Below are 25,100 nucleotides of genomic sequence, written 5' to 3'. Positions count from 1 at the left end.
AGCCCCCTCCCCCGCGCAGCGCCGCGGGCCCGGGGGCGGGGAGAGCGCGCGCCCCCAGCGCCCCCCCCCGGGATGCCGGGCTGAGCGGCCGGCGGGACAGGTGCGCGCACGGCCCCCGCCCGCGCCCTCCGCCCTCGCGCTCCCTCCCGCGCACTCGCGGCGCCCGCGGCTCCGAGGTAAGCGCCCCGGGGCGTCTGCGAGGGGCTGGGGGTGGGGGGAGGTGCTCGCCGTTGGGGGTGGGGGGGGTCTGTCGGCACGCAGCTGGGGGCCCCAATTGTCGGCTGCGGTGGCCGGGTCGGGCACTCGGGTGGGGGCCCCGAGGGCCCCACCAGCGAGAGGGCGATGGATTTGGGGCCGGGGAGGGGGAGGTTCGAGCGCTATAAGGCCAGTCTCTGTGGGCCACGCAGCTGGGGAGGGGGCTGCATTTGGGGGGGTTGCTGTCTGGAGCGGTGTGATGGGGCTCCGGTAGCAGCGCCTTTCCGGGGCTCGATTTGGGCCTGGGGCGCTGAATGAGGCTCCATCATGGGGGTGTCTCATGGCACCGCAGCCGAGGGGGGGGCCCCTGGATCGTGGACTGGGGGCCTGGATGTGCGGCTATAATGGGGGTGCTGGCGGCACCGCAGCGGGTGGCGATTTTGTCCTGGGGGGGGCCGTGGGAGGCACAATGATGGGGGCTCGCGGCTGCGCCGCTGGGGAGCTGGATTGGGGCCCAGGTGGGGGGTTCAGGGCAGGCAGGGGGCCTGCTGGCCGGGGCTGGGGGTGGTGTTGGGGGGCGGGGCCCTGAGAGCTAAGTCCGGGCCGACCCCGGGCTGCTGAGGTGGTCCCGGCGCGGCAAGGCCCCTCCGCCCCACTCCGCGCTCCAGCCGCCGCGCCTTGGGCGCCCCGGAGCCCTCTCCAGGCTCACGCCGGCCCGGAACGAGTCCAGGGCCCGAGCCCCCGGGGAGCGGCAGCGGGGGGCGGGGGGCGGGGGGAGGGCCGGCCAGGCCGGATCCGCCTCTGCAGGGGGGGCCCGGGGGTTCGGAGCCCCCCAAGAGCTGACAAAGGGACAAAGAAAGCGTCTCTCTCCGTGCGCGCCGGGCGGGGTGGGGGGCGCAGAGTGGGGCCCCCCTCCTGCGGGCGCTGATTGGTCCCCGGGGCGGGGGTCACGTGCCCCCCTGTCCTGCTCTCCGCCTCCGGGCGCCCTCCGAGTTTGGGGCGCCTCCCAGAGGGGGCGCTGCTGGTGGGAACCCCCGGCCCTGCCCCTGCCCGGGGGGGACGTGTAGACGCTGGAGCTGGAGTCCCGGGGCTGGGGGCGGGTCATAGACCCTCAGCCCCTGTGTGGCCCTTTAGGGCTGAGCTCTTAGCAGCCTCCCCGTGAGGTTGTCAGCTTTGACCCCCAGGCTGGAGGGGACCTGGGCTTGCGTTAGGAGGGGGGCCCTCAAGCTTTGGGGGAACAGGGGCCTAATGGCTGGTGCTCCAGAAGGCCCCCCTTGCCCCCCACTCTATTTGCAAAATTGCATCCCTTCTTATTTTTCTGGGTTCCTTCTCAAGGGGTCCAAATCCCCTCTCCAAAATAAAAGTCAGCCCCCCTGGGACACCCCCTCCCCCATGGCCTCACACAGCCCCCAGCCCCTGGCCCACATCCTGGCCGACACGGTTTCTTTTAGGGGTGAAATTTGGGGTGTTCCTGGACAATGGCGGTCAACCCGATTTAGAGCGAGTACAGGATGTGGGTGGGTGGCTGGGGGTCGTGAGCGGGGTCAGGGCTGGCCCGGGAGTGGCAGCTGGGGGTCACGGTGGCCCCTAGGAGACCCCCTTGGGTGGTGGGTGGGTGGCAGCCTGGCGGAAACTGCATTAAACTGTAGTGTGTCCGTCCTAAGAGCAGATGGGGAAACTGAGGCCCAGGCAGGCGGCAGAGGGGGCGAAGAGGGGAGCCAGGCCCCTCCGTCCCTGGGGCTGCTTGGGCCTGGGCTGGGCAGAAATTGGGCCTGGAGCTCCAACGCCCCGCCCCCGGCCCCCCTAAAATTGGGCTTAGAGGGCACAGAAGGGGACTGAGGGCAGGACGCCGCTGTGTGGCCTCAGCCCGGTCGCTAGCCCTCTCTGGGCTGTGGTCACCCCGGGAGGAGCTCTTGGTTTCAGGACCTGAGTGGAGGGAGACGAGGCAGAGAGAGAAGTCACCCGAGAACACCCTGGACCTGTTTGTTACCCCTCCCTCCGTGGCCCGTGGGTCCTCAGGGTCCTGTCGCCTCCTGTGCTGTGAGGTGAGAGGGAATTTGTCCCCTGGGAGGGGCCGTTCCTCCTCTGGGCTCCGGGCTGTCCACGGGGCACGGAAGGTTCTGGAGATGGGCGCTGTGGGGGGTTGGCGTCCGCAGTGTGACCTGGCCTTGGGACGGGCCTTGCTGGGTTCCCGGGGGCTGGCCCGGGAGACAGAAACCCAAGTGTCCTTGGCAAGGTAACCCTGACGTCAGCGGCGGGCCAGGTGAGCTGGGTCCCCGGGGGCTGAAGGACGCGCCGGCCGCTGCCCGTCTCCCGGGAAGGAGGCGTCCCTGGCCGGCCCCGGGGTGTGGCCCTGTCCTGTGATGGGCGATGCTGGGGGCCCGGAGAGGCCTCGGGCGGAGGCAGGAGAGGGGGAGGCAGGGAGGGCTGCCTGGAGGAGGGGGTGCCGGCACTGGGCTTGAAGGCTGAGAAGCATGTTGCCAGGAGGAGAGAGGGGACAGGGACTCCAGATGGCGGGAGTGGCAAGGATAGCCACGGCGGGGTGTGCTGGGGGAGCGCTGAGTGCCTGGGCTGTTTTAAGGATGGGAGACAGTGAGCATTTAAGCCTGAGAGGTGGGTAGGGGCCGGGAACGCCAGGCTGCAGAGCGGGCTTTATCCCAAGGGCAGTAGGGAGCCAATGGAAGGTTTTAGAGCAGAGGAGGGAATGGGCAATGCTTCAGACCTGCAGCAGCCACAGAGACAGGCTCCTGGAAACCAAGCGAGCTGCTCAGAGAGGTGCTGAGCCTCCCGTCCTTGGAGGCAAGCAAGTGAGGTTGGACAGCCATCTTTCCAGAATCCTGGAAGAATCATTCTGATCCCCATCAGGCCCAGGTGACCATCCAGATTTCTTTGAAATGTCCAGGGGTTGCGGGTTTTCTGAACCGTCACGTTTAAGAGCCCATCATTCTGAAGTTCTAAGCCATTGAAGGGGCCGCGGACCCCCAGACTGATCCTCCTCTAAGACCCAGCAGGGATGCTGGTGGACTGTCGGGGTGGCCGTGTTGAGTGGAAAAAGGGAAACTGAGGCTCGAGGCGGCCTCAACACCCCCAGTGTGGCGGACGGCGCAGGCTCAGTGAGCGGCCTAAGCCATATGATTCTCCTTTACTGTCCAGGTTGTTTGTCCCCTGTCCTTTGGGGACGTCCAGAGAAAGTGGCGTCAGGAGGGGACACGGGAGGTGGGGGACCCCTCCTCCGTCCCCCCGGGCAGGGAGACGGGGCCTCCCCCCAGCTGCCCTCGGTGACCCTTCGCTGTCCGGCCCCAGGGACCAAAGGTGGCCGCCCCAGGACCTGCTGGGAGGAAGGCCCAGCCTAGTGAGGACTACATTTCCCAGGATCCACCTTGGCCCCGGCCGAGCCTGCCGTCCAAGGGCAGACCTAGGAGAGAACTTCCCGACTGCAGGAGCCCGAAGGATTGTGGGTACTCAGGGGGTCCTGGGGGCGCCCTGGTCCGGGGCCGTTGGGGAGATCAGTCACTCAACAGACGCTCCCAGGGGCCCCCCGTGTGTCATGCCCGGTGCTGGGTGACACTGTGATCCCAGAGAGAGGATTCAGCTGTGGTGACTAGTTGGCCCTCAAGGCGCCTCCGGGCTGGAGGAGGGGACACAGAGGCAGACAGTGGCCCTCTCTGCTACGTGGGCTCAGGGCCGGGACAAAGGGAGCGAATGGGCTGGGGACGGTTGGGCTCTGCCCAGGGGATCAGGGAAGATGCACCAAAGAGGGGCATTGCTGCTAGGGCCGTGACGGATATGTAGGAGTTCACCCGAGGAGGCCACGTGTTTGCTGATGGTTTCAGAACCTGCTCCCTTACCCGGAGCCCAAGGAGTCAGAGGCCCCAGGGAGCCGAGACTCTGAATTCTCGCCCTCAGAGACTGCCTGGTCGGATCAGGCTTACCTGGGTTTGGATCCATCTCTTCACTCACTCACGCACCCTCTCTGAGACTCAGTTTCCCCCTCTGTAATATATAGATGCTGCTCTTCTCTCTCCCTTAGGGTTAAACGTTCAAACAAGAGGAGGCCGGCAACATGCCGGGCATAGTTCTGGCTTTTTGTGGGTTTTTTCTGGAAAAAGGAATAACTTTGGAAAGCAGAGACTTGTGGCCTCAGCCCAGGTCTCATGGGAGCTGGAGGGGTCTTTGCTGTCGTGTGACCAGTGGACAGATATCCCATGAGCCCCTCCACTGTGCCAGGTGCTGGGGACCTCAGTGACCGAGGCCGACCCGGCCCTGCCTTTGTCGAGCTCCTGGCTGGAGGGGGGGACTTACTCAGGGAAAAAAAATAAATCTGGATGACTCGAGCCCTGAGGGCAGTAAGCGGGGTGTTGTAGCTGAGAAGGGGGGGCCGTTTTAGCTGCTGGTGTCACAGAGGGTGTCTCTGAGGAGGTGTCATTTGAGCCAAGAGCTGGAAAATGAGGAGGAGCCGGTCGTGCAGAGATCTGGAGGAAGAGCATTCCAGGCACCGGGCACAGCACGTGCAAAGGCCCTGGGGCAGGCCCGGGCCTGGGCTGTGGGAGGAGCAGCGAGGAGGCCGTGTGGCTGGAGCAGAGGGAGGAGGGGGAGAGAGGGAGGAGGGAGGGCGGGGAGGGGACGGGGCAGGTCGTGCGGGGCCTGGGGGGCCGCGGGGAGGACTCGGCTTCTCCCCGAGGGAGATGGGAGCCTCGAGGGCTGCGCGAGGAGGAGGGTGGGAAGGACTCAGGGGCCCCCAGTGCCCTCTGGCGGGGGCTGCGGGGAGCACAGACTGCGGGGGGCAAGGATGGGAGCCGGGGGCCAGGGGACCAGGGCAGAGGGGACCCAGCTGGTCCAGGGGAGGATGCTGGGGGCCGGCCAGGCTGCGGCGGTAGAGGGGAAAGAAGCGGGTGGACGGGGAAGATTCTGGACTCGCTGATGGGAGCACGTGGGGACTGACTGGGAGCCCCTTTCTCCGGGGCAGGTGGCGTCTGTACCCCATGGCCTGGGCTGGAATCCCAGGACGGCCACTTCCTCGCTGTGCAACCTCAGGCGTCTCACTCGCCCTCTCTGGGCCTCAGTTTCTTCGCCTGTAAAATGACGCGAAGAACCCCTCCCAGCAGCGCTTTCCGGAAAGCCGGTGGCACGGGGCCTGGAACACAGTCGGCGCTCCATAAGTGTCCGCTCTTACTCCGCTTTGAAGCTCGGAGCCCCAGCTCTGTGGAGAAAAGGGGCCCGGGCCGGGGTGGCCGATTCCCCGAGGTCCCCCAGCGAACGGGGGGCCCCGCGGAGGCCCAGTTCTCACGCCCCCTCCCCCGGGGCCCGCGTCCCCCGCCCTCCGCCTGCCATTCCTGAGCCCTGACTCACGGGCCTTGTGGTCCGCTCTGACCCCGGGGCCGTCCCCCCCGGGACCTGTTTCCCGCCTTTGTCTTCTCCGAGTTCCTTCGCCAGGTCTTCCGTTCCCAGCAGCGCTTGGCGGGGCCCCGCCTGCCTCCTGCCCCGCTTCTGTCCCCCTGCCGTCCCCCGTGGGGGTCCCCCGTGGCCTCCCCGTGGGGTGGGGGGCTCAGCCTGGGGGAGGGGAGAACCCCGCTGAGGGGACCGACTCCTCCTCTGCCCTCAGACCGCGACCCCGAGGGCGGGGACCACGTCTGTGTCCCCCAAAATGGGGCCCCACTTTTTCCGAATTTCCTCCAAATTGGGGCCGAGGGCGGGGTCTATCTGCCCGGGGGGCCCCCCAACTTGGGAACCTGTGGGCGCCCGGCCCCCTCCCCGGTCCCCTCCCAGTGACACTGGGGCTTCCTCCGATGGTGGCGGAATGCCCCGGAATGTGTCCCCACCCCCCCTTACCAGTTGCTGCTTCCGGTTTGCCTCCTGGTGGCCCAGTTTCCGAACCGAGATTCCAGTTAATGACCCGGGAGCCCCCCATCCCGGTCCGTGTCCCAGCCTCGAGGTCCCGCCTCTGCCACCTGGCTGCTCCCTGAGTGGCCCGGGGACGGGCACGGGGCAGCCTCTGTCTGGGTCTCTGCTCCAGAATGTTCCTTTAGGCCCCGGCGACAGATGGCTCCTCGGGGACGCTCAGCAAATGTCCGCGAGAGGCGGGAGACCCAACCCACCGGGCCTGGGTTCCAGTCTCGTCCACAGCCTCCCGTGCTGTGTGACTTTGGCCAAGTGGCTTCGCCTCTCTGAGCCTCGCTTGTTCCTTCTGCGGCATGGGGACGAGGGTGCCGGTCTCTGCCGCACGGGGCTGGGGTGGGCAGGAGGCGAGTTCCCACCCGGGAAGGGCTGGCCCGCGCCTGGCGCACAGTAGGGGCTTCATCGAGTCTTCGCATCTACTGTGTGTCAGGCCACTGCCCTGGGGAGCCGATGTCCTCGTGCGCCATTTACAGAGGAGGAAGCAAGACCAGAGAGGGGAAGGATGTAACCCAAGGCTGCACAGCAGTTGGCACCGTTTCTGAGCACCTCGTGATCACCCGACGCGGGTTCTGGGTTCACTGATGGGGAAACTGAGGCTCCGGGATTCGAGAACACAGGGAGGAGGGTTGAGGATGGAGGGGAGGACGCCCTGGGCGCGTCCCGGGCAGGAGAGGGACCCCCGGCTGCGGGCCCCGTTCCTAGACAGCCCGGGCGGCGGCGGCAGCTGTGGGGCAGCTGGAAGCACGGCCGTAACCAGACCTGGACGGCGCGGGCCCGGCTGCGCGGTCACCCGATCCGCCCGGGGACGCTGGCCGGGCGACAGCAGCTCCTCCTGTGGAACCGGAGCTGCCGTGGCAGATGGAGAAACGGGGGTCCGAGCCTGGCCCCGCGTCGCCGAGGCCCTGCCGTGGTGCAGAGAGGCCCAGAGAGGGCGAGCCGCTGGCCCAAGGTCACCCAGCAGGGTGATTTCACGGAGAGCGAGCGCGTGGACCCGGTCGGGTTCCAGCGCCCCGTTGGACAGACGAGAAACTCGGGGCTCCGGGTCTTGTCTGGAAAAGGGGCCGAGTCCCCGGGGTCCCCGTCGTGAAGGGCAGCCCCCCCGGGACGTTCCTGCTGCTCCCTGAGCGGTTCCAGCTCCTCCATCACTGCTGTCTTTCTGTGGATTTGGGCCGTCGTGTTCCTCATCGTTACCAGAAGTTTCCGAGCCCTGTTACCTGGCACCGTGCGCACCTCCGTCTCCCCAGGGAACCGGGAGCCCCCCGAGGGCAGGACTTTGCCGCTGTCCTGGTCACAGCAGTGTCCCCACGCCTGGAACAGTGTCTGGTGCACACAGCTGGCGCTCAATAATGGCTCACACAAGGATCCGATGAAGAGCTCCCGATGCCGGGCACAGGGAGCCAGAGCCGGACGCAGACGCTCCTGGGTTGCCGAGGGAGGAGGCATGGCTCCCGGGAGCCCCGGGGAAACTGAGGCTGGAGGCCAGGGCCGTCAGGGAAGGCTTCCTGGAGGAGGGGACGTGCACATGTGGCCTCGGCTGGTGGGTGGGAGTTGGCTGTGGGGCTTTAAGGAGGGAGAGTGACGATACTACGTCTGGGTGATGGGGCGGGGGCCCCGGGGGCAGAGGGCACCACCTGAGCCAGGGCCGGGGGGCGGGCTGGTGGCTTCGGGGCGCGCCTGGCAGGCGGGGAGGGCGAGCGGGAGGAGGCCGGGAGGCTCCCTAAGCGTCAAGGCGGGGAAATCGGCTGTTCCTCCTTGGGTACAAGGGAGCCATGGAGGGTGTTAGAGCAGGGCAGGCGCAGGGCCTGAGCGGAGCTGGTGACGCCAGTACAGGAGGGACCCGAGCGCCAGCCCCCCGCCGTGCGCTGCCGGCAGCCTCTGGCCCAGGAGGGGCTTGTGGCAGATGGACGGGGTCCTCCCTAAGCCGGCTGATTCCAGGGAGCATGCGGCCGGGTCCTCCGGCGCCCGAATTGAAACATATTATTATTTCTTGAATAATAGCAACGACAGTGACAATATTAATAATAATAATGACTCCGTTGATGACGCTGCAAATAACGGGGTTCGCGTTTCGCCCCCAGCCTCGGGGACATCGGAGGCCACCCACGTGCGTGGCTTCCGTTGGGCCTTCCGTCCCTCGCTGCAGTGAAACAGCCACAGGTGGTCGATGGGGAAACTGAGGCCCAGGCAGGGGGTGGCGGCTGCTGGAGGCAGAGCCGGGGGTGGAACCCGGGCCGTGTGACGCGGGGACCGAGCTGCTGACTCGAGGCTCTTCAGCGGCCCGTGTCGTCCGCCCAGCTCTCCCTCTGGGGGCCTCAGTTTCCCCAGCCGGCCAGCGAGAGGGGGCTGGGCGGGGTGGGAGGGCGCGTGCGCATGCGCGTTGGGCAGCCTGGCGCCCGCCGTGAATTGGGCCTCGGAAAGTGACGGCCCCAAAGCCACCACGGGGTGGGGGGTGGGGGGATCCAGACAGCACCTTCCTGGGGGGACATCCGGGCACAAGGCGAGCGTCTCAGGATTCTTGTGCCCCGGGGTCCCTGCGCGATCCGGCTGAGACGCGGGCTCCGGTTGGGCAGGTCTGGGGGGGCCGGGGCTCTGCCTTCCCTGCGGCTCCCGAGGGAGACTGAGGCTGCTGGTCGGAGGACCCCTCTCAGTCTAAGGGTGTGTGACACCAGATGGGGGTGGGGGTGCCCGGGGAGGGAGGAGGCTGCGGATCCCGGATGGTGGCCAGGGGGTCTCTCGGAGGAGGTGAGACTTGAAATCTCGGGAGAGCCATGTGGGTATCTGAGAGAAGAGACAGGTGTGGGGGCACAGCCCGTGCAAAGGCCCTGGGGCAGGACGGGCCTCGTGTTTGGAGGCGCAGCGAGAAGGCCATGTGGCTGGAGCAGAGGGAGGAGTGGGAGGGAGGGAGGAGGGAGGGCGGGGAGGGGACGGGCAGGACGTGGGGGGCCGCGGGGAGGACTCGGCTTCTCTGCGAGGGAGTGGGAGCCTGGAGGGCTGCGGGCAGAGGCGGCGGGCCCGACTCAGGGCTCCCGGGCGCCCTCTGGTGGCGACTGCGGGGAGCACAGGCTGCCCTGGTCCAGGCCGGAGGTGACCGCTGGACGAGGGGGCCGCCCTGGAAGGGACCAGAATTCGGGATCCGTTCGCAGGCAGAGCGCACGGGCCTTGCTGGCCTCGAACGTGAGGGTGAGGGAAGGAGGCTGGGGGCCCGGGGGTCGGGGCACAAGTCCCAGACGTGACTTGAGCTCTCGGAACTTTCTAGCTGACCCTAAAATTTATACCCGGGGGGGTCAGGGGCCACAAGGAGCCCAGACTCCCCGGCCCGAAGACGCCCCAGGTGGGAGGAATGTTCCAGAAGGAAATTCGAAGCTATGACGAAGTGATAGTAACTGAGGCGGCAGGGTCCCCTAGGAGGATGGTCCGGGGGCCTCAGGAGGGTGGGAGGCGATGAAGTCAGGTGGCCTCGAGGGAATGTCCATCTCTGCCTCAGTTTCCCCATCTGAGCAGTGGGACCGTGTGCCAAGAGTTGAGTGACCGTTGAGGGGTCAGGCGGCATGGGTAGGGGCTGGCGCTCACGGCTTTGTAACCGTCCCTGGGGCCGTGCACGCGTGTCCCCAGGGCTGCAGGGGGAGCCCTGCATGCCCGCGGCACCCCCCTCTGCTGCCCTGGGTGGCTCCGGGGGGCCAGGTGGCGGGGCAGGTGGTGGGGCCGCTTCCGGGCGCCGGGCGCCGGGCGGCTGCTGGCAGGGGCGCCTCGAGTTTCACGAAGAGAAGCAGATGGTCTTGGAGAGGGTGGGGGAGGTGCTGAGGCCTCCGGGAACTCCGGGTCAGGGGGGTAAACTGAGGCCAGGGCCTGCGAGGCAGCCCCGAAGTGGCCCAGACCCCCCCAAAAGAGCACGTGGGCTCCAGTTCTGCATTATCGTGGAAAGAACTCAGGCTGATTCAGCAGGTTTCAGGCTCGGCCGCACCGCTTCTCTCTGGGCCAATGACCTTGGCGCTCCGTGCCTCAGTTTCCCCACGTGTATAAGGGGTGTATTGACAGCACCCACCTCGTGGGCGTGTTGAGCCGATTAACGAGTTAAGTTCTCACCGCAATGCCAGGCACACAACAAGTGCTTGGTGTTCACTGTTTTTATTATTTATTGAGCTCCTACTGCATGCCCGGTGATGGGGACGCAGTGGCGGCCGCGACAGACCCAGTCCCACCCCCGCAGGGGCCTCCCAGTCCAGGGGGGAAGATGGACGCTTAACCAGGCGCTTAGAAGATGCGGTGATCGGGGCGCTGACGGGGGCCGCACCGTCGGGGGGGTGCCCAGGGCGAAGCCAGTCCGGGCAGATCTGGAAAGGCTCCCTGGAGGAGGCGTCTGAGACCTCAGGGTTCACCTGGTTCCTGGGAGCAGGAGGAAAGTGTTCAGGCAGCGGGAACAGCATGTGCTAGACGCCCAGAGGTGGAGATGGAAGGGAGGGGGCAAGCTGGGATTTCATTCCGAGGGCACTAGGGAGCTATAGAAGGGTTTAGAGCACAGGTTTCCAGCTGGGGGTGGGTTTCCATCCTAAGGGCCACAGGACGATGTCTGGGGACATCTGTGCCTGTCACACTGGGGGTGCTCCTGGCATCAAGTGGGTGGGGACCAGGGATGCTGCTCAGCCCCCCGCAGCGCCCAGGACGGCCCCACCGAGATGACCCGGCCCCGATGTCAGCAGAGCCGAGGGGACACCCTGGTTTAGGGCGGGGCAGAAGCAGAGAAGGTCTGAGTTCTAGAAAGATCCTTTGCCACCGTGAGGAGGATGTGGAAGGGGCGGAGGCCCGGAGGCCTGGGGACCGGGTGGGAGGCGGGAGCCGGGCTAGGGGGCGCTCAGAGCAGTGGTGACACAGGCCACACAGGGGACAGGGAGGCGGACGCCGCGGCCTTCGGCTCAGGGACGCTGGGGCCGTCGCTGCGTCGGCGATCCTGGAGGAAAAGCGAGTGTGAGGCCGGAACAGCCCGGCTGGGGTCGCGGGGTCCTCGGGCCGCTCTGTGGGGCTGGAGGCAGCCGTGGTGCGAGGACGACGGGGACCCCGAGTGGCTGCGTCGCAAAGTTGGGGAAAACGAGCCCTGAGGTCCCCTCCGCACCTGGGCCTCAGTCTGCCCGTCTGCGAGCTGGGTATTAATGGCTACTGGTCCCCCGGGGGTGAGGGACGAGCGACCCTCACCTTATTAATCTTGCTACGACCGTGCCCAACACCTTGGAGCCAGATTCCGGAGCCAGAGAGCCCCGGGCCCGGTCCTCCCTCGAGGCCCCTCATCGGTGCCTCAGTTTCCCCATCTGCAGAATGCGCTCAATGTGGCAGCAACCCCGCTAGAGCCATGGAGGGGGGTCATGAACTGTTCCTGGAAGCCACACGGCCCAGCGTCCGGTGCTTAACATGACACCACCACCAACAGCAATGAGCATAAGTGTTTCTTGAGCACCTATTGTGTGCCAGGAGCCGTGCTAACACCCCCCAGGCCTCTGAGGTCAGTCCTGTCACCATGCCCGTTTTATAGATGAGGAAACTGAGGCTCAGAGAGGGGGCTGACCTGCCCGGGGGTCACACAGCATGTAAACGGCAGAGCTGGGGTTTGAACCCTGGCCGCCGGGCTCTGGAGCCGCGCCCCCAGCCACGATGCTGCGTGGACGGTAAATGGAAGCTGTCGTTTCGAAGTTTCTTAAGTTAAATATTGTTCTGATGAAACATCGGGGCGGGGGAGAAGGCACAGCTCACACCCCTTAGGGCGGCTGCCGTCAGAAAATAACGCGGCGGTGAGGAGGTGGAAAAATTGGGACCCTGGGCTTTGGTGGCGGGGATGAAAAAGGGAGCAGCCCCCCTGGAGAACAGGATGGTGGTTCCTCAGAAGTCAAACCTAGGATGACCGCGTGACCCGGCAGTCCCGCTCCTGGGGACAGACCCAGAAGATTTGAAAGCAGGGTCCTGAAGACATTTGCACCCCCGTGTGCACAGCAGCGGAATTCACAATCGCCAAGAGGTGGAGGCAACCCGAGTGTCCACGGATGGAGATGGAGAAACACAATGTGTCCATCCAGACCCTGGAATATTACGCAGCCGTGAAAAGGAAGGAGATCCTGAGACCTGCTCCAGCGTGGAGGGACCTGGAGGACGTGATGCTCAGGGACATGAGCCAGACACAGAGGGACACACTGCATGGTCCACTCACAGGAGGTCCCCAGAGGAGCCACAGCCACAGAGACAGAAAGGGGATGGGGGGCCAGGGGCTGGGGGAGGGGTGGGAGTCAGTGTTTCATGGGGACAGAGCTGCAGTTTGGGGAGATGGAAAGTTCTGGAGACGGATGGAGGGGACGGTGGCACAACCGTGTGAATGTGCTTCATGCCGCTGAGCTGGGCCCTGAAAATGGTGAGGACGGCCAATTTCATGCTATATACGTTTTGCCACAATGTAAAAAAATGTTAAAAAAAAACAAAAAAGGCACAGAGTGGACGGAGGCCCGAGAGGCCAGGCTGACCCGGCAGGCGGGCGAGGGGCTGTGGGGCGGGGTAGGCAGCGGGGGCCTTGAATGCCGAGCGGCGGCGGCAGGGCCCTGGCTCGGGGGTCCCTGGGAGCCCGAGAGGCCGAGGAGGCGGGGAGGAGTCAGGGAAGGAAACCCGGGGAAGTGGGGCCGTGACCGCGCACACGTGGGATCCGGGCGTCCGCTGAGTCACAAATCCTGGAAGTCGAGGGTCACGGGGAGGAAGCCGTGCCGGGCCACGCAGGGCCTTCCTGTTTTGGGCCCCGAGTCCTCAGAGGCAGGCACTCCGGGGCCAAAGTTCCCGCACCGCCCTCGCTTCCCCGGGGCGCACCCCTGGGGCCCCAGGTCGGGGCAAGGGCTCCGAGATGTCCTTGCTGCTCCGACGGGGAAACTGAGGCATGGGGCTCGCCAGAGACTTCCCGGATGGACGAGGCTGATGCATTCTTATTCGGCACCTCCGGGCTGCCCCCCCTTCTGGAAGGGGCTTGGAGGGCTGGGTACCAGCGGGTGAGTTCTGGCCACACTCCCACCAACCCCGTCACCCCCTGGGGCGCCTCTGCTCCAAACGCCTGGAAGGTTCTTCAAATTCCTTTGAACCGGCGTGGGAGACCGGCCCCCCCACCCGGAGAGGTAGTGAGGCTCCCATCACAGAGGTATTCCAGCAGAGGCCCGAAAGTCTGAACTCGGGAAGGCAATCACTCTGACCGGGGGTCTCTGAGAGGCCCGGGCCAGCTGGAATATTCTGCAATTCTAAAGTCTTGGGCTTCCCAGATTGTGGTTTCTAAATGTGTTTTTTTTTTTTTGAACCTTTCATTTTAAGGTTTTTGTGTTTTAATGCAAATGGCATCGGAAAGCCGTTCGGATAATAAAATAGGCGCTGGAACTATTACTGTCTTGCCCCGGCGGATGTTATTGTTTGAATTGGGATCTTTGTGGGGCTTTTTCTGGGGAGCGAAGGGCCGGGCCACCGTGGCTCGGGAGCGCCATCTGCCGCCGCTCAGCGTCCCGCCCCCGCCCGCAGGTGTCCCCTCCGGTCGCCCGGCCTCGCCATGCGGACCCCCCGAGCGCCCCCTCCCCGCCCGGCGCTGCTGCTCCTACTGCTCCTGGGGGGCGCCCACGGCCTCTTCCCCGAGGAGTCGCCGCCGCTCAGCATCGCCCCCAGGGACTGTGAGTGGGGGTCCCTGGGGCAGGGGGCGTCCTGAGGGAGGGTCCCCTTCCCCCAGGGGGCTCCCCGGGCCAGGCCTACCCCAGCCCTGGATCACACCCCTCCACACCCCCTCCCCAGACCTGAACCACTACCCCGTGTTCGTGGGCAGCGGGCCGGGCCGCCTGACCCCCGCAGAGGGCTCTGAGGACCTCAACATCCAGCGCGTCCTGCGGGTCAACAGGACGCTGTTCATTGGGGACAGGTATGGGGCACTGTCGGGCCGTGTGGGGAGCCGGTGGTGGTCCTCCTGGGGGCGTTGCGTGGTGGGGCCTGTTGTTGGGCTGGAGTGTGACTGTGTCCCCCTGGGTGCTGGACTCTGGGTGTGGTTGGAGCCCAGAGCTTGTGATGGTGTGTTAACAGGTGGCGACACCTGTTTAGTTAAAACTCACTGGGTGCCTACAGAGGGTGCTGAAGTGGCGCCCCAGGGCTTCCCTGAGGAGGGGACATTAGAGTGGAGACCTGAATGATGAGGAGACAGCCATGGGGAAAATCTGGGGGAGAGGGAGAAATCCGGGCAGCCGGCACAGCCTGTGCAAAGGCCCTGGGGCAGGAGTGGGCCTGGTGTTTTGGAGGAACAGGGAGGAGGCCCGTGTGGCCAGAGCAGAGGGAGGAGGAGGAGAGAGGGAGGAGGGAGGGCAGGGAGGAGATGGGGCAGGTGGGGTAGGGCCTGGGGGGCTGACAGGAGGACTCGGGCTTCTCCTGCCCACCAGGGAGGTGGGAGCCTGGAGGGCTGCGGGCAGAGGAGGGCGGGCCCTGACTTGGGGGCTCCACGTGCCCTCTGGTGGCTACTCTGGGGATGACAGACTGAAGGTGAAGGTGGGAGCCAGGCCCCAGGGCAGAGGGGACTGCACTGGTCCAGGCGGGCAGTAATGGATGCTGGACCAAGATGGTGGCCGTGGAGGGCATCGATGGGGTCCAAGCCCTGAGAGTGGACAAGACCACCCAGGAGGGGTGCGGGTGGGGGAGGGAAGAGACCCAAGGACCCAGCCCTGGGCCCATGAGGGAGAAAGAGGGAGAGCGAGGGGGGCCCAGAGAGATGGGAGGGAAGCCGGACAGGTGGCAGGTCCGGGGCTGCGTGGGGATGGAGTTCCCCGGAGGAGGGTGGACTGGCCGGGTCACACACTGTGGAGACGGGGAGGAGGACAGAGAAGTGACCGCTGGACTTAACCCGACGTGGCCACTGACCCTGGCCGGGGCATTTTCTGCAGCCTCGGGGAACTGAGAGGAGCTGAGGGCACGGCAGCTCGTCACGTTGAGTGAGGGCCCTCGGCGGGGCCGTGTGAGCCTGAGGTGGTGGGTCAGGGCCCCACGGGGTGTGCTAGAACCTGCGGGTCATTTTAGGGCCCGAGGAAGCGTGTTAGGGGTTGCAGAAGCATGTGAGGGCATGGGCCACATTGCACGCCACACCTGCCACCAGGAGGATGGAACGTGGGGGGTTAGGCCCCCCCAGTCTCACTAACTACAACCCCCCAGGGACAACCTGTACCGGGTGGAGCTGGAGCCCCCCACGTCCTCGGAGCTACGGTACCAGCGGGTGAGGATGGGCTGCAGGTGGGGGGAGAGAGGACAGCGCTCGGGGTTCCCACCAAGGGGACCTGACACTTTCCTGGGGACCAAGGTGGATTCGGGGCTACCGGGCGGGGGTTCCTAGGGCTGTCAGGGACCCCGCTCCCCTCACCAGCTCCCTGTGCCCCCAGAAGCTGACCTGGCGCTCCAACCCCAGCGACATCAACGTGTGTCGGATGAAGGGCAAGCAGGAGGTGAGTGGGCCCTGGCCACGCCCCCAGCCCGCGCTGGCCACGCCCCGATCCGTCCTGGCCACGCCCACTGCAAAATCCTCCTGGCTTTCATCCCAGGCTAGGACCCTGGTGTTGCCATGGCTACGCCCAGAGCCTGGCCACGCCCCCAAAATTGTCCTTAGTTATGGCCACGCCCACAGCCCTGGTCTTCCCGTAGCTCCACCCCCTCCAATGGCCGCTGATACAAAGTATTTCCCTATCTTGGCCCCGCCCTCAGTCATGGCCACGCCCCCAGCCCAGTTTTATTTGAGCCACGCCCCTAACGTCCTGGCCACGCCTACATCCCTGGCCCCTCCCCGCAAGGCCCCAGGTCTTCCCTGGCCCCGCCCTCCGCCGTAGCCACGCCCCCGCCCCCGTGGCCACGCCCACCTTGGCTTCCCCAGGGCGAGTGTCGAAACTTCGTGAAGGTGCTGCTGCTTCGGGACGAATCCACGCTGTTCGTATGCGGATCCAATGCGTTCAACCCCGTCTGTGCCAACTACAGCGTGAGTCTCCGCCCCTCGGAGCCCTGCTCCCAGCCTGTGCTCCCCTGTCCTCGGCCACGGCACCTCCTGCAGGAAGCCCTCCTGGATATGCCCTCCTGCCCCCTCACCTCGAGCTAAGGATGAGGCTCCCAAAGGAGGCCTGTGCAGGGGTCAGGGAACCCCAGCCACTTAACTAGGATTGACTCTCAGCGCCATTTACAGACCAACACGCTGAGCCCAGAGAGGTTAAGGGACTGAGCAAGTCACACAGCATCCAACAGGAGCCAGGATTCCCCTTGCAATGGGGGCTGGTGGAGCGGGGGAGTTGCTAGGAGCCCTGACACTCAGACCCTGTCCCCCCCCAGATGGACACGCTGCAGCCCCTCGGGGACAACATCAGCGGCATGGCCCGCTGCCCGTACGACCCCAAGCACGCCAACGTGGCCCTCTTCTCTGGTGAGTGTCCCCCAGCTCTGACCCTCTGATGGGGCCCGTCCCCGAGCAAGGCGTGGTGGCATTTTCCACCGGAAAATGGAGTCCGGGTTGTTTAGAAGGTGGCTAGGGGACCACGGTTGGGGTCAGCCGGGGTCGGGGCTCAGCTTGGGGCATACCCTGGAGTGTGGACAGGATTCACGTGGGCTCAGTCCTGGAAGATCAAGTTCTGACCCACCAGCCCCTGGCCTCTCTGATCTCATCTCTCACCTGCCTCCCCCTCGACTCACCCCCATCCAGAAGGGATGCTCTTCACGGCCACCGTCACGGACTTCCTAGCCATCGACGCCGTCATCTACCGCAGCCTCGGGGACCGGCCTACCCTGCGCACCGTGAAACACGATTCCAAGTGGTTCAAAGGTGGGGTGGGCATTCATCAAATCCCCTCACCAGAATAAGAGTCTCCAAGGAGACAGGGAGGGGCCTCCCATCTCGTGTTTGGAACCTACTGGTCTCTCTGAAGCTAAAGCTAGAGGAAAGATTTAAGTTGGATCTAAAGTAGAACTTGCTGGAAATGGGTGGCTTAGAAGCCTGAAATGGAACTATAAGAAGGGTATGGCAGGGTGATGTCCCCCCTTCATAATAAAAGCAGCACCCAGGCGGATGTGTTCCCAGCCCCAGCACACGCTTTCTCATGGCGGGGGCTGGGCTCTGACCCCCCTTCTCCTACAGAGCCCTACTTCGTCCACGCGGTGGAGTGGGGCAGCCACATCTACTTCTTTTTCCGGGAGATCGCGATGGAGTTTAACTTTCTGGAGAAGGTAAGGCCATACGCCCCCCCCTCGGCCCCCCAGAGAGGCCGGCGTAGCGGGGCGCAGGGCTGAGAGGCTCTGATCGTGGGAAGCGGGGAGCAGAGGCGGATCCATGAGTCTCCACGGGGGGTGAGAGGGTGCCACCCCAACCCCGGTCCTCAAGGGCCGGGCGCCCGAGGTGGAGCCATCTGTGGAAGAACCTGGGTGCACAGCCCTGGGCGAGGGTCTCGGCTTTGCAGTCCGACACACCCCTGGGATCCGGTTCTGGTGCTGCCCACCCGCCCGTCCGCCATCCGCCTGCCATCCTCCCTCCACCGTCCATCCATCTGCCCTCTCCCCCGCCTGCTCCGCCGCCCGTCTGTCTCTTCTTCAGCCCGCCCCCCGGCCATGCCCAGCTACCCACCTGCCCACCCACCAGCTCAGACACCCTCCATCCGGCCGGCCGCTCGCCCACCTTTTCCATGCTCCTCTATATCTGTCCTCGCATGTCCCACTCGCTCACTTATTCACCCGTTTGTCCATCTACTGTCCGTTCATTCGTTTTCCTAACCATCCGTTGATCTGTCCTCCTACCCTCTGCTCATCCATCCGCCATCCGTGTCTCCGTCTCCCTCCACACCCTTCTGTGTAGCCAGTTACGTAGCCACCCAGCTCCTCTCATAACCTGCTCGTCCATTCTGTTCCACTTTCTGTCCAGCCATGCATCTGCTCACCCATCGCCATGGGCCACCCACCCGTTCACTCATTCTCCATGCAACCACCGTTCATCTACTTACCTGTCTTTTCATCCACCCACCCACCCACCCACCCATCTACCCATTCATCCACGCACGCATCCATCTGCTCTTCTGTTCGTCCATCCACCCCTCCACCCGTCCATCCATCCACCCGCCCACCCACCATCCATCCATCCATCCATCTATCCACCATCCATCCATCCATCCACCCGCCCACCCACCCATCCACCATGCATCCATCTACCCACCCATCCATCCACCATTCATCCATCCACCATCCATCCATCCATCCATCTATCCACCATCCATCCATCCATCCATCCACCATCCATCCATCCACCCGCCCACCCACCCGTCCACCATGCATCCATCTACCCACCCATCCATCCACCATTCATCCATCCACCATCCATCCATCCATCCATCCATCCACCATCCATCCATCATCCATCCACCATTCATCCATCCACATACCCCTCCATCCCTCCATCTATTGATTATCTCCTTCATTATCCATCATTTTCTCCTTCAAACTCATTTATCCATCCCTCCATCCACAATCCATCTGTTCGTCTGTCCATCCATCTACCCATCCATCCGGCCCCTCAATTCATCACGCAGCCAGACAGTTAAGTGCAGAGACTGCCGTTTACTACCAGTGTGACCTTGGGCTCGTCACTTCCCCTTCTCCGTGCCTCAGTTTCCCCATCCCTACAGTGAGCCCTCCTTCATAGAGCTTTGGGAGGACAGCAAGAAAAGATGGGGATGAAGTACTGGTACATACTGAGCGACCAATAGATGGAAGCGGTGATGATTACGATTGTCACGTTGCTCTGACCGTCACTGTCGTCCCCACGTTTCCGCTGGGGGATTTGGCGCCCAGATGGCTACGGGGCAGTGAGCCCGGGCCAGCGTCCTTCCTCCCGGCCGGGGTGGCGGGCAGCGCGGCCTGCGGATGGGCCTTCCTGGACCCGGGGCTCAGGCGCCCGTGTGTCCGCTGTGGCGCCAGGTGGTGGTGTCGCGCGTGGCCCGGGTGTGCAAGAACGACGTGGGCGGCTCCCCGCGCGTGCTGGAGAAGCAGTGGACGTCCTTCCTGAAGGCGAGGCTCAACTGCTCAGTGCCCGGTGACTCCCACTTCTACTTCAACGTGCTGCAGGCCGTCACGGGCGTGGTCAGCCTGGGCGGCCGGCCTGTGGTCCTCGCCGTCTTCTCCACCCCCAGCAACAGGTCAGCGTGCCCCAACGGGAGCGGATGGGGGACCTCGGGTGGACGTGAGCCGAGAGGCCCCACAGTCACTCGGCAAACATTCCCTGGGTCCTGGGCTCGGAAAGATTGGAGAGGTCTCAGCCCCAGGCCAGGGTGGGACAAAGCCACACACTGACCCTCCAAGGCCCTTTGGTCAGAACTGGGCAGATTGTGGGGGGGGGGGGGGTGTCCTCATCTCTTGCCTTTGGAGGAAATCTGGGAGGGCTTCCTGGAGGAGGGGACATTGGAATTAGGCTTCAATGGGTGTGAGATGAAGGAAGAGGGAAGAGTGTTCCAAGTTGGAGGGACAGCCTGTGCAAAGACCCTGAGGCTGCAATGAGCTTGGGTTGTTTAAACAACAGAGAGAGGACCCGGGTGGGTGGTGTCTCCGGCCCAGGGGACTGACCCTCTGGCAGCTCAGAGGACGCAGCCTCCGCCACATGCCCCGACCCGGGCTCACCTCCCTTTCTTCTACTCCCCCCACCAGCATCCCCGGCTCAGCCGTCTGCGCCTTTGACATGACGCAGGTGGCCGCCGTGTTCGAAGGCCGCTTCCGCGAGCAGAAGTCCCCGGAGTCCATCTGGACGCCGGTGCCCGAGGACCAGGTGCCGCGGCCCCGGTGAGAGCCCCCTCGTCCCAGGACAGGTGTCATGTGGGGGCCTGTCCCCACGGCCGGACGTCCACACGGGGTTTGAGCCGTGGCTGAGTCCGGCTGCACCTGTGACACACGTGGGGGACACGGCAGCCCTCCGAGCAGGGTGGCGGGACCCCCGCGGCCGCCGTGACCCCGCCCCGTCCCCCAGGCCCGGCTGCTGCGCGGCTCCCGGCATGCAGTACAACGCATCCAGCGCCTTCCCCGACGACATCCTCAGCTTCGTCAAGACCCACCCCCTGATGGACGAGGCCGTGCCCTCGCTGGGCCACGGGCCCTGGATCGTGCGCACCCTCATGCGGTGGGTGCCTGCGCGTGGCCAGGGCCCGGGGACGGCGGGAGGATGGAGGGCGGCCCCGCTGAAGCCAGGCGCTCAAGACGGCTGTGGGCGCGGGCTGCCCGGAGACAGAGAGACGGAGAGACACGGGGAGACAGAGACGGAGAGAGACAAAGAGGGACAGAGATGGAGAGAGACAAAGAGGGACAGAGAGAGACCTGGGGGAGCAGAGATGGAGAGAGACACGTAGAGACAGAGAGAGACATGGGGAGACAGAGACAGAGAGAGACACGGGGAGATGGAGACAGAGAGACACACGAGGAGACGGAGAGAGACACAGAGAGACAAAGATGGAGAGAGACAGTCAGAGACAGAGACGCTCAGAGAGCCAGACAATGGGGACATTCAGGGCCACAGGTGCAGGTGGGAGGCGGGCTGGGGGTGCGCAGGGCTGCGGGCCAGCCTGACCCCCCACCTGCCCCGGCCCAGGCACCAGCTGACGCGCGTGGCCGTGGACGTGGCCGCCGGGCCCTGGGGCAACGAAACCGTGGTCTTCCTGGGCTCCGAGGTGGGCACTGTCCTCAAGTTCCTCGTGTGGCCCAACGCCAGCGCCCCGGGCGCCACTGGGCCCAGCGTCCTCCTGGAGGAGTTCGAGACCTACCGGCCCGACAGGTGGGAGTGGCCGTGGCCGCACGCGGGGTGGCGGGCGGGGTGGTGGGGCGCCTGTCGTGACTCTCACCTGTCCGCTCACCCAGGTGCGGACGAACCGGCGGCAGCGAGACTGGGCAGCGGCTGCTGAGCCTGGAGCTGGACGTGGCCTCGGGTGGCCTGCTGGCGGCCTTCCCCCGCTGTGTGGTCCGGGTACCCGTGGCCCGCTGCCAGCAGTACTCGGGGTGCATGAAGTGAGTGCCCCCTGGCCGGCTTTGGGGAGGGAGGCCAGGGAGATGAGCATGGGAGCAGAGGGCACAATCCTGACTCATTGACTGATGAGCTGGGTGGAGGTCACAGCCTGTGCAAAGGCCCTGGGGCAGGCGTGTGGGAGGAGCAGAGGGAGGAGGGAGGGCAGGGAGGGGTCGGGCAGGTCGTGCGGGGCCTGGGGGGCCACGGGGAGGACTCGGCTTCTTCCCCCAGGGAGGGGAGCCTGGAGGGCTGCAGGCGGAGGAGGGCGGGATGTGATTGACATTTTTAAGAGCAGCAGCATCCAGGGGACAAGGAGGCGGCTGTTTCTCTGCCTCTAAAACAGGTGGAAAGATCACACGCAGATAAAGCACAGCCCACCCTCGGCTCGGTGTGAGGCCCCCACACGCAAACCCCCACCCCGCGCCCACTGTCATGGCCATGATGTTGCCACAGCCCGGAGCCAGGGCGCAGACCGTGTGGGCTCCGGTGCCGCCTCTGCCATTTGGATGAAACTGAACTTTGTTGAGCCTCAGTGTCATTATCTGGAAAATGGGCAGGGGTGGCCCCCGCTGCAAAGATTTGTCAGGAGGACTCCCGGGGTCGATAGCAGGGGCCGCCGTGGAAGGGACCGAGGCTGATGGCCCCCCCGGGCCCCTTGTCTGCTCCAGGAACTGTATCGGCAGCCAGGACCCCTACTGCGGGTGGGCCCCCGACGGCGCCTGCGTCTTCCTGAGCCCTGGCACCAGGTACCGGGGGGCGGAGGGGTGGTGTCTGACCCTCCTGATGGTCGGGGCTCCCCCACCTCGGCGCCCTGACGGGGGTTTCTGCTGACCATGCCTCTCGCCCCCCCCCCCCCCCTTAGAGCCCCCTTCGAGCAGGACGTGTCCGGGGCCAGCACGGCAGGCTTAGGGGACTGCACGGGTAAGTGGGACGTGGGTAGGAGGCCTGGGGACCCTGAACGCTGGTCCTGGTCCTCACACCCTTTGCCGCTGTGCCCAGAGGGGTGGGGGGACTGGCTTCCATCAGGACTTCGGGCGGGCAGGGGGTCCCACTCCCGGGCGGGGAGGCAGGAGAAGGACAGACAGACGCCAGGGGAACAGAGACGCTGAGAGACAGGGACAAAGAGACAGCCCAAGGCAGACAGATGAACTTTGAGAAGACGGACGGACGGATGGACGGATAAGCCCGAGGCAGCGGGAGGCGCGGGGACCGTGCCCTGGCTGTCCCCTCTCACGCCCCTCTGCCGGCCAGGGCTCCTGCGGGCCAGCCTCTCGGAGGAGCGTGCCGGGCTGGTGTCGGTGAACCTGCTGGTGACGTCGTCGGTGGCGGCCTTCGTGGTGGGCGCCGTGGTGTCCGGCTTCAGCGTGGGCTGGTACGTGGGCCTCCGCGAGCGGCGCGAGCTGGCCCGTCGCAAGGACAAGGAGGCCATCCTGGCGCACGGGGGCGGCGAGGCCGTGCTGAGCGTGAGCCGACTGGGCGAGCGGCGGGCGGGCGGCCCCGGGGGCCGGGGCGGCGCTGGGGGCGCCGGGGGGCCCCCCGAGGCCCTGCTGGCCCCGCTCATGCAGAACGGCTGGGCCAAGGCCACGCTGCTGCAGGGCGGCCCCCACGACCTGGACTCGGGGCTGCTGCCCACGCCCGAGCAGACGCCGCTGCCGCAGAAGCGCCTGCCCACCCCGCACCCCCATGCGCTGGGCCCCCGCACCTGGGAGCACGGCCACCCCCTGCTCCCCGCCTCCGCCTCGTCCTCCCTCCTGCTGCTGGCCCCTGCCCGGGCCCCCGAGCAGCCCCCAGCGCCCGGCGACCCGATCCCCGATCCCCGCCTCTATGCCACCCGGCCTGGCCGGGCCTCCCACGGCGACTTCCCGCTCACCCCCCACGCCAGCCCGGACCGCCGGCGGGTGGTGTCAGCGCCCACGGGCCCCTTGGACCCAAGCTCAGCCGCCGACAGCCTCCCGCGGCCCTGGAGCCCACCGCCCACGGGCAGCCTCCGGAGGCCGGGTCCCCACGCCCCGCCGGCCGCCGCCCTGCGCCGCACACACACTTTCAACAGCGGCGAGGGCCGGCCTGGGGACCGCCACCGCGGCCGCCACATCCGGCCCGGCACGGACTTGGCCCACCTGCTGTCCTACGGGGGGCCGGACAGGACTGCGCCCCCCGTGCCCTAGGCCGGGGTCCCCGGACGCCTCAGCGGTGCCAGCCACAGGAACCTAGGACGGGGGCCCGGCTCCGAGTGGGTGCTCCGGCCCCCCGACCCCAGCCGCGGGGGAGGCCCCCTCCGCCGCACGGAAGCACAACGAGCCCGGCCCCCCACCTGCTTGCGGCCGCAGGACACTGAGGCAGTTTGGGGGGGGCGGTGGGCGGGAGGAACGTGCCACGATTTGCGGGTGACCTTCTGCGCGTGGGTTTTGGTTTGTTTTCGATTTGCGTTTCTTTTGCTGTTTTCTACTCAATTGCACAAGTCCGTTCTCGGGGCTGCGGCCCGGGGGGCTTGGAGGCGGTGGGATGGGGAGAGGGGGCCGCAGCCGCAGACCCGAGGCCCCTCCCCGCCTCCCCCCGCCCCCGAAAAGTCCCTCCTTCCCCCAGGCTCCTGGCGTGTGTGGGTGTGTGTGCGTGTGCATGCTGTGTTCGTGTGCAAGGGGCCGGGAAGGGGAGGGTGGCGTGTGCGTGTGTGTGCGCCCGCGAGGGCTGCTGCCGGCGTGTGCGTGGGGCGGGCCACGCGTGCGCGTGCGGTGTGCGCGTGTCTGTGTGCGACTGCGGTGGCCCCAGCGGCCTGGGCGTCGCTGAGCTGACGCCGGGGCTTCCAGAAGGCCGGGGGGCCGTCGAGGTGCCGGTTCGAAGTCGCAGGGGGAGCTGGGGACGGGGGTTCAGGCAGGGGGGGCTGGGAGGGCCTGCCCAAAAGTCACTGTGGCAGCAGCTGTCTAAAGGGCTCGGCGGTCTCGGGGTGGGGGCGCGGCCAAGGCGGGCGGGCCCCCCTGTAAATATGGCCCCAGGGTGGTCAGAGGGTCCCACGCCACCTGTCCCCTTGTGACCTCCCCCTTTGACCTCCAGCTGACCATGCATGCCAGCTGAGTGGCCGGCTGAGCCCTGGCTCCTCTCTGGAGTCTGCCTCCCCCACCCCCTCCCCGTCAATAAAACTGTTTACAACCACCGGCCCCCAAGGCTTTGGGTCTGCTCTGTCCCCTGGGGGTGGGACCCGCCTGATCATGGCGTGGCCCGGGGCAATTGGGAGCCTCCGAGAGACTCGGGGCTGGGTCATCCCGGCGACTTCTGGGAAGCTGGTGTGGAAATGAGGAGAGAGAGTTGGGGGGAGGTCCCCGTCTTCATCTGGAGGGGGCCGGGCCATCGATTGGTCCTTCAGCAAACATTCATCGCGCATCTACCATGTGCCAGGCACTGTGTGGGGACAAAGACCCCGTCCTCGTGGAATTCAGAGCCTGGTGGGGCAGACCGACCACATGCAAGCAACTTAGGACTTGATTTGAGGTTGCAATATGTAATGAAGAAAAAGGCAGATGATGTGTCAGGAAGGTGGGGGGTGGGGACGGGGTGGTCAAGGAGGGCCTGCCGGAGGAGGTGGCATTTGAGCCGAGATGGGATGGGTGAGAAGGAGCACCCGTGGGGACGTGTGCAGAGGGAGTGTTTCAGGCAGCGGGAACAGCCAGTGCAAAGGCCCTGAGGTAGGAGCAAGCTGGGAGGAGGGGTGAGGCGGCCAGTGGGGCTGGAGCAGCGTGAGTGAGGGAGGGGGCAGGGGGTGGAGATGAGGACAGAGAGGAAGGCAGGGCCTCGAAGGTAAGGAGTATGAATTTTTTTTTTGCATTGTAAAATACTTAAGTACACATAAATTCAAATGCACCGTGTGAGCCATTTTTCAGTGCACAGCTCAGCGGCATGAAGTCCATTCGCATTGTCGTGCAAGCACCCCAGAACTTTCCATCTTCCCAAACTGAAGCTCTGTCCCCATGAAACACCAGCTTCCCATTCCTTC

General features: G+C 65.7%; 1 protein-coding gene across 2 annotated transcripts; it reads left to right on the top strand.

Annotated features, from left to right (window-relative positions):
• Positions 1 to 36: 36 nt before the first annotated feature.
• SEMA6B (semaphorin 6B) lies at positions 37 to 24,267 on the top strand. Of its 2 annotated transcripts, none has more exons than XM_070622638.1 (17): positions 37 to 176; positions 13,612 to 13,757; positions 13,876 to 13,999; positions 15,271 to 15,331; positions 15,495 to 15,557; positions 15,980 to 16,081; positions 16,426 to 16,516; positions 16,793 to 16,912; positions 17,225 to 17,313; positions 19,051 to 19,268; positions 19,774 to 19,905; positions 20,090 to 20,239; positions 20,705 to 20,887; positions 20,971 to 21,117; positions 21,784 to 21,861; positions 21,978 to 22,036; positions 22,367 to 24,267. In XM_070622638.1, the coding sequence occupies exons 2-17, from the start codon at positions 13,640 to 13,642 to the stop codon at positions 23,278 to 23,280; spliced, it is 2,649 nt and encodes an 882-aa protein (XP_070478739.1). In that variant the 5' UTR covers positions 37 to 176; positions 13,612 to 13,639; the 3' UTR covers positions 23,281 to 24,267. The 2 variants fall into 2 exon arrangements, with proteins under 2 accessions (XP_070478739.1, XP_070478738.1); XM_070622637.1 differs by lacking the exon at positions 37 to 176 and adding an exon at positions 12,771 to 13,097.
• The last annotated feature ends 833 nt before the right edge of the window (positions 24,268 to 25,100 follow it).

Source organism: Equus przewalskii, chromosome 6, assembly GCF_037783145.1.
Source record: "Equus przewalskii isolate Varuska chromosome 6, EquPr2, whole genome shotgun sequence".
In the NCBI taxonomy this organism is placed as follows: Eukaryota; Metazoa; Chordata; class Mammalia; order Perissodactyla; family Equidae; genus Equus; species Equus przewalskii.
This window is presented reverse-complemented; position numbering and strand designations above follow the sequence as displayed.

Excerpts from the sequence above, each read along its gene's own strand:
- SEMA6B (XM_070622637.1), top strand. The coding sequence starts at position 13,027 with ATGCATTCTTATTCGGCACCTCCGGGCTGCCCCCCCTTCTGGAAGGGG. Across the intron at positions 14,000-15,270 it reads ACGCTGTTCATTGGGGACAG|GGACAACCTGTACCGGGTGG; the intron begins GTATGGGGCACT and ends ACAACCCCCCAG. Across the intron at positions 21,862-21,977 it reads TTCCTGAGCCCTGGCACCAG|AGCCCCCTTCGAGCAGGACG; the intron begins GTACCGGGGGGC and ends CCCCCCCCTTAG.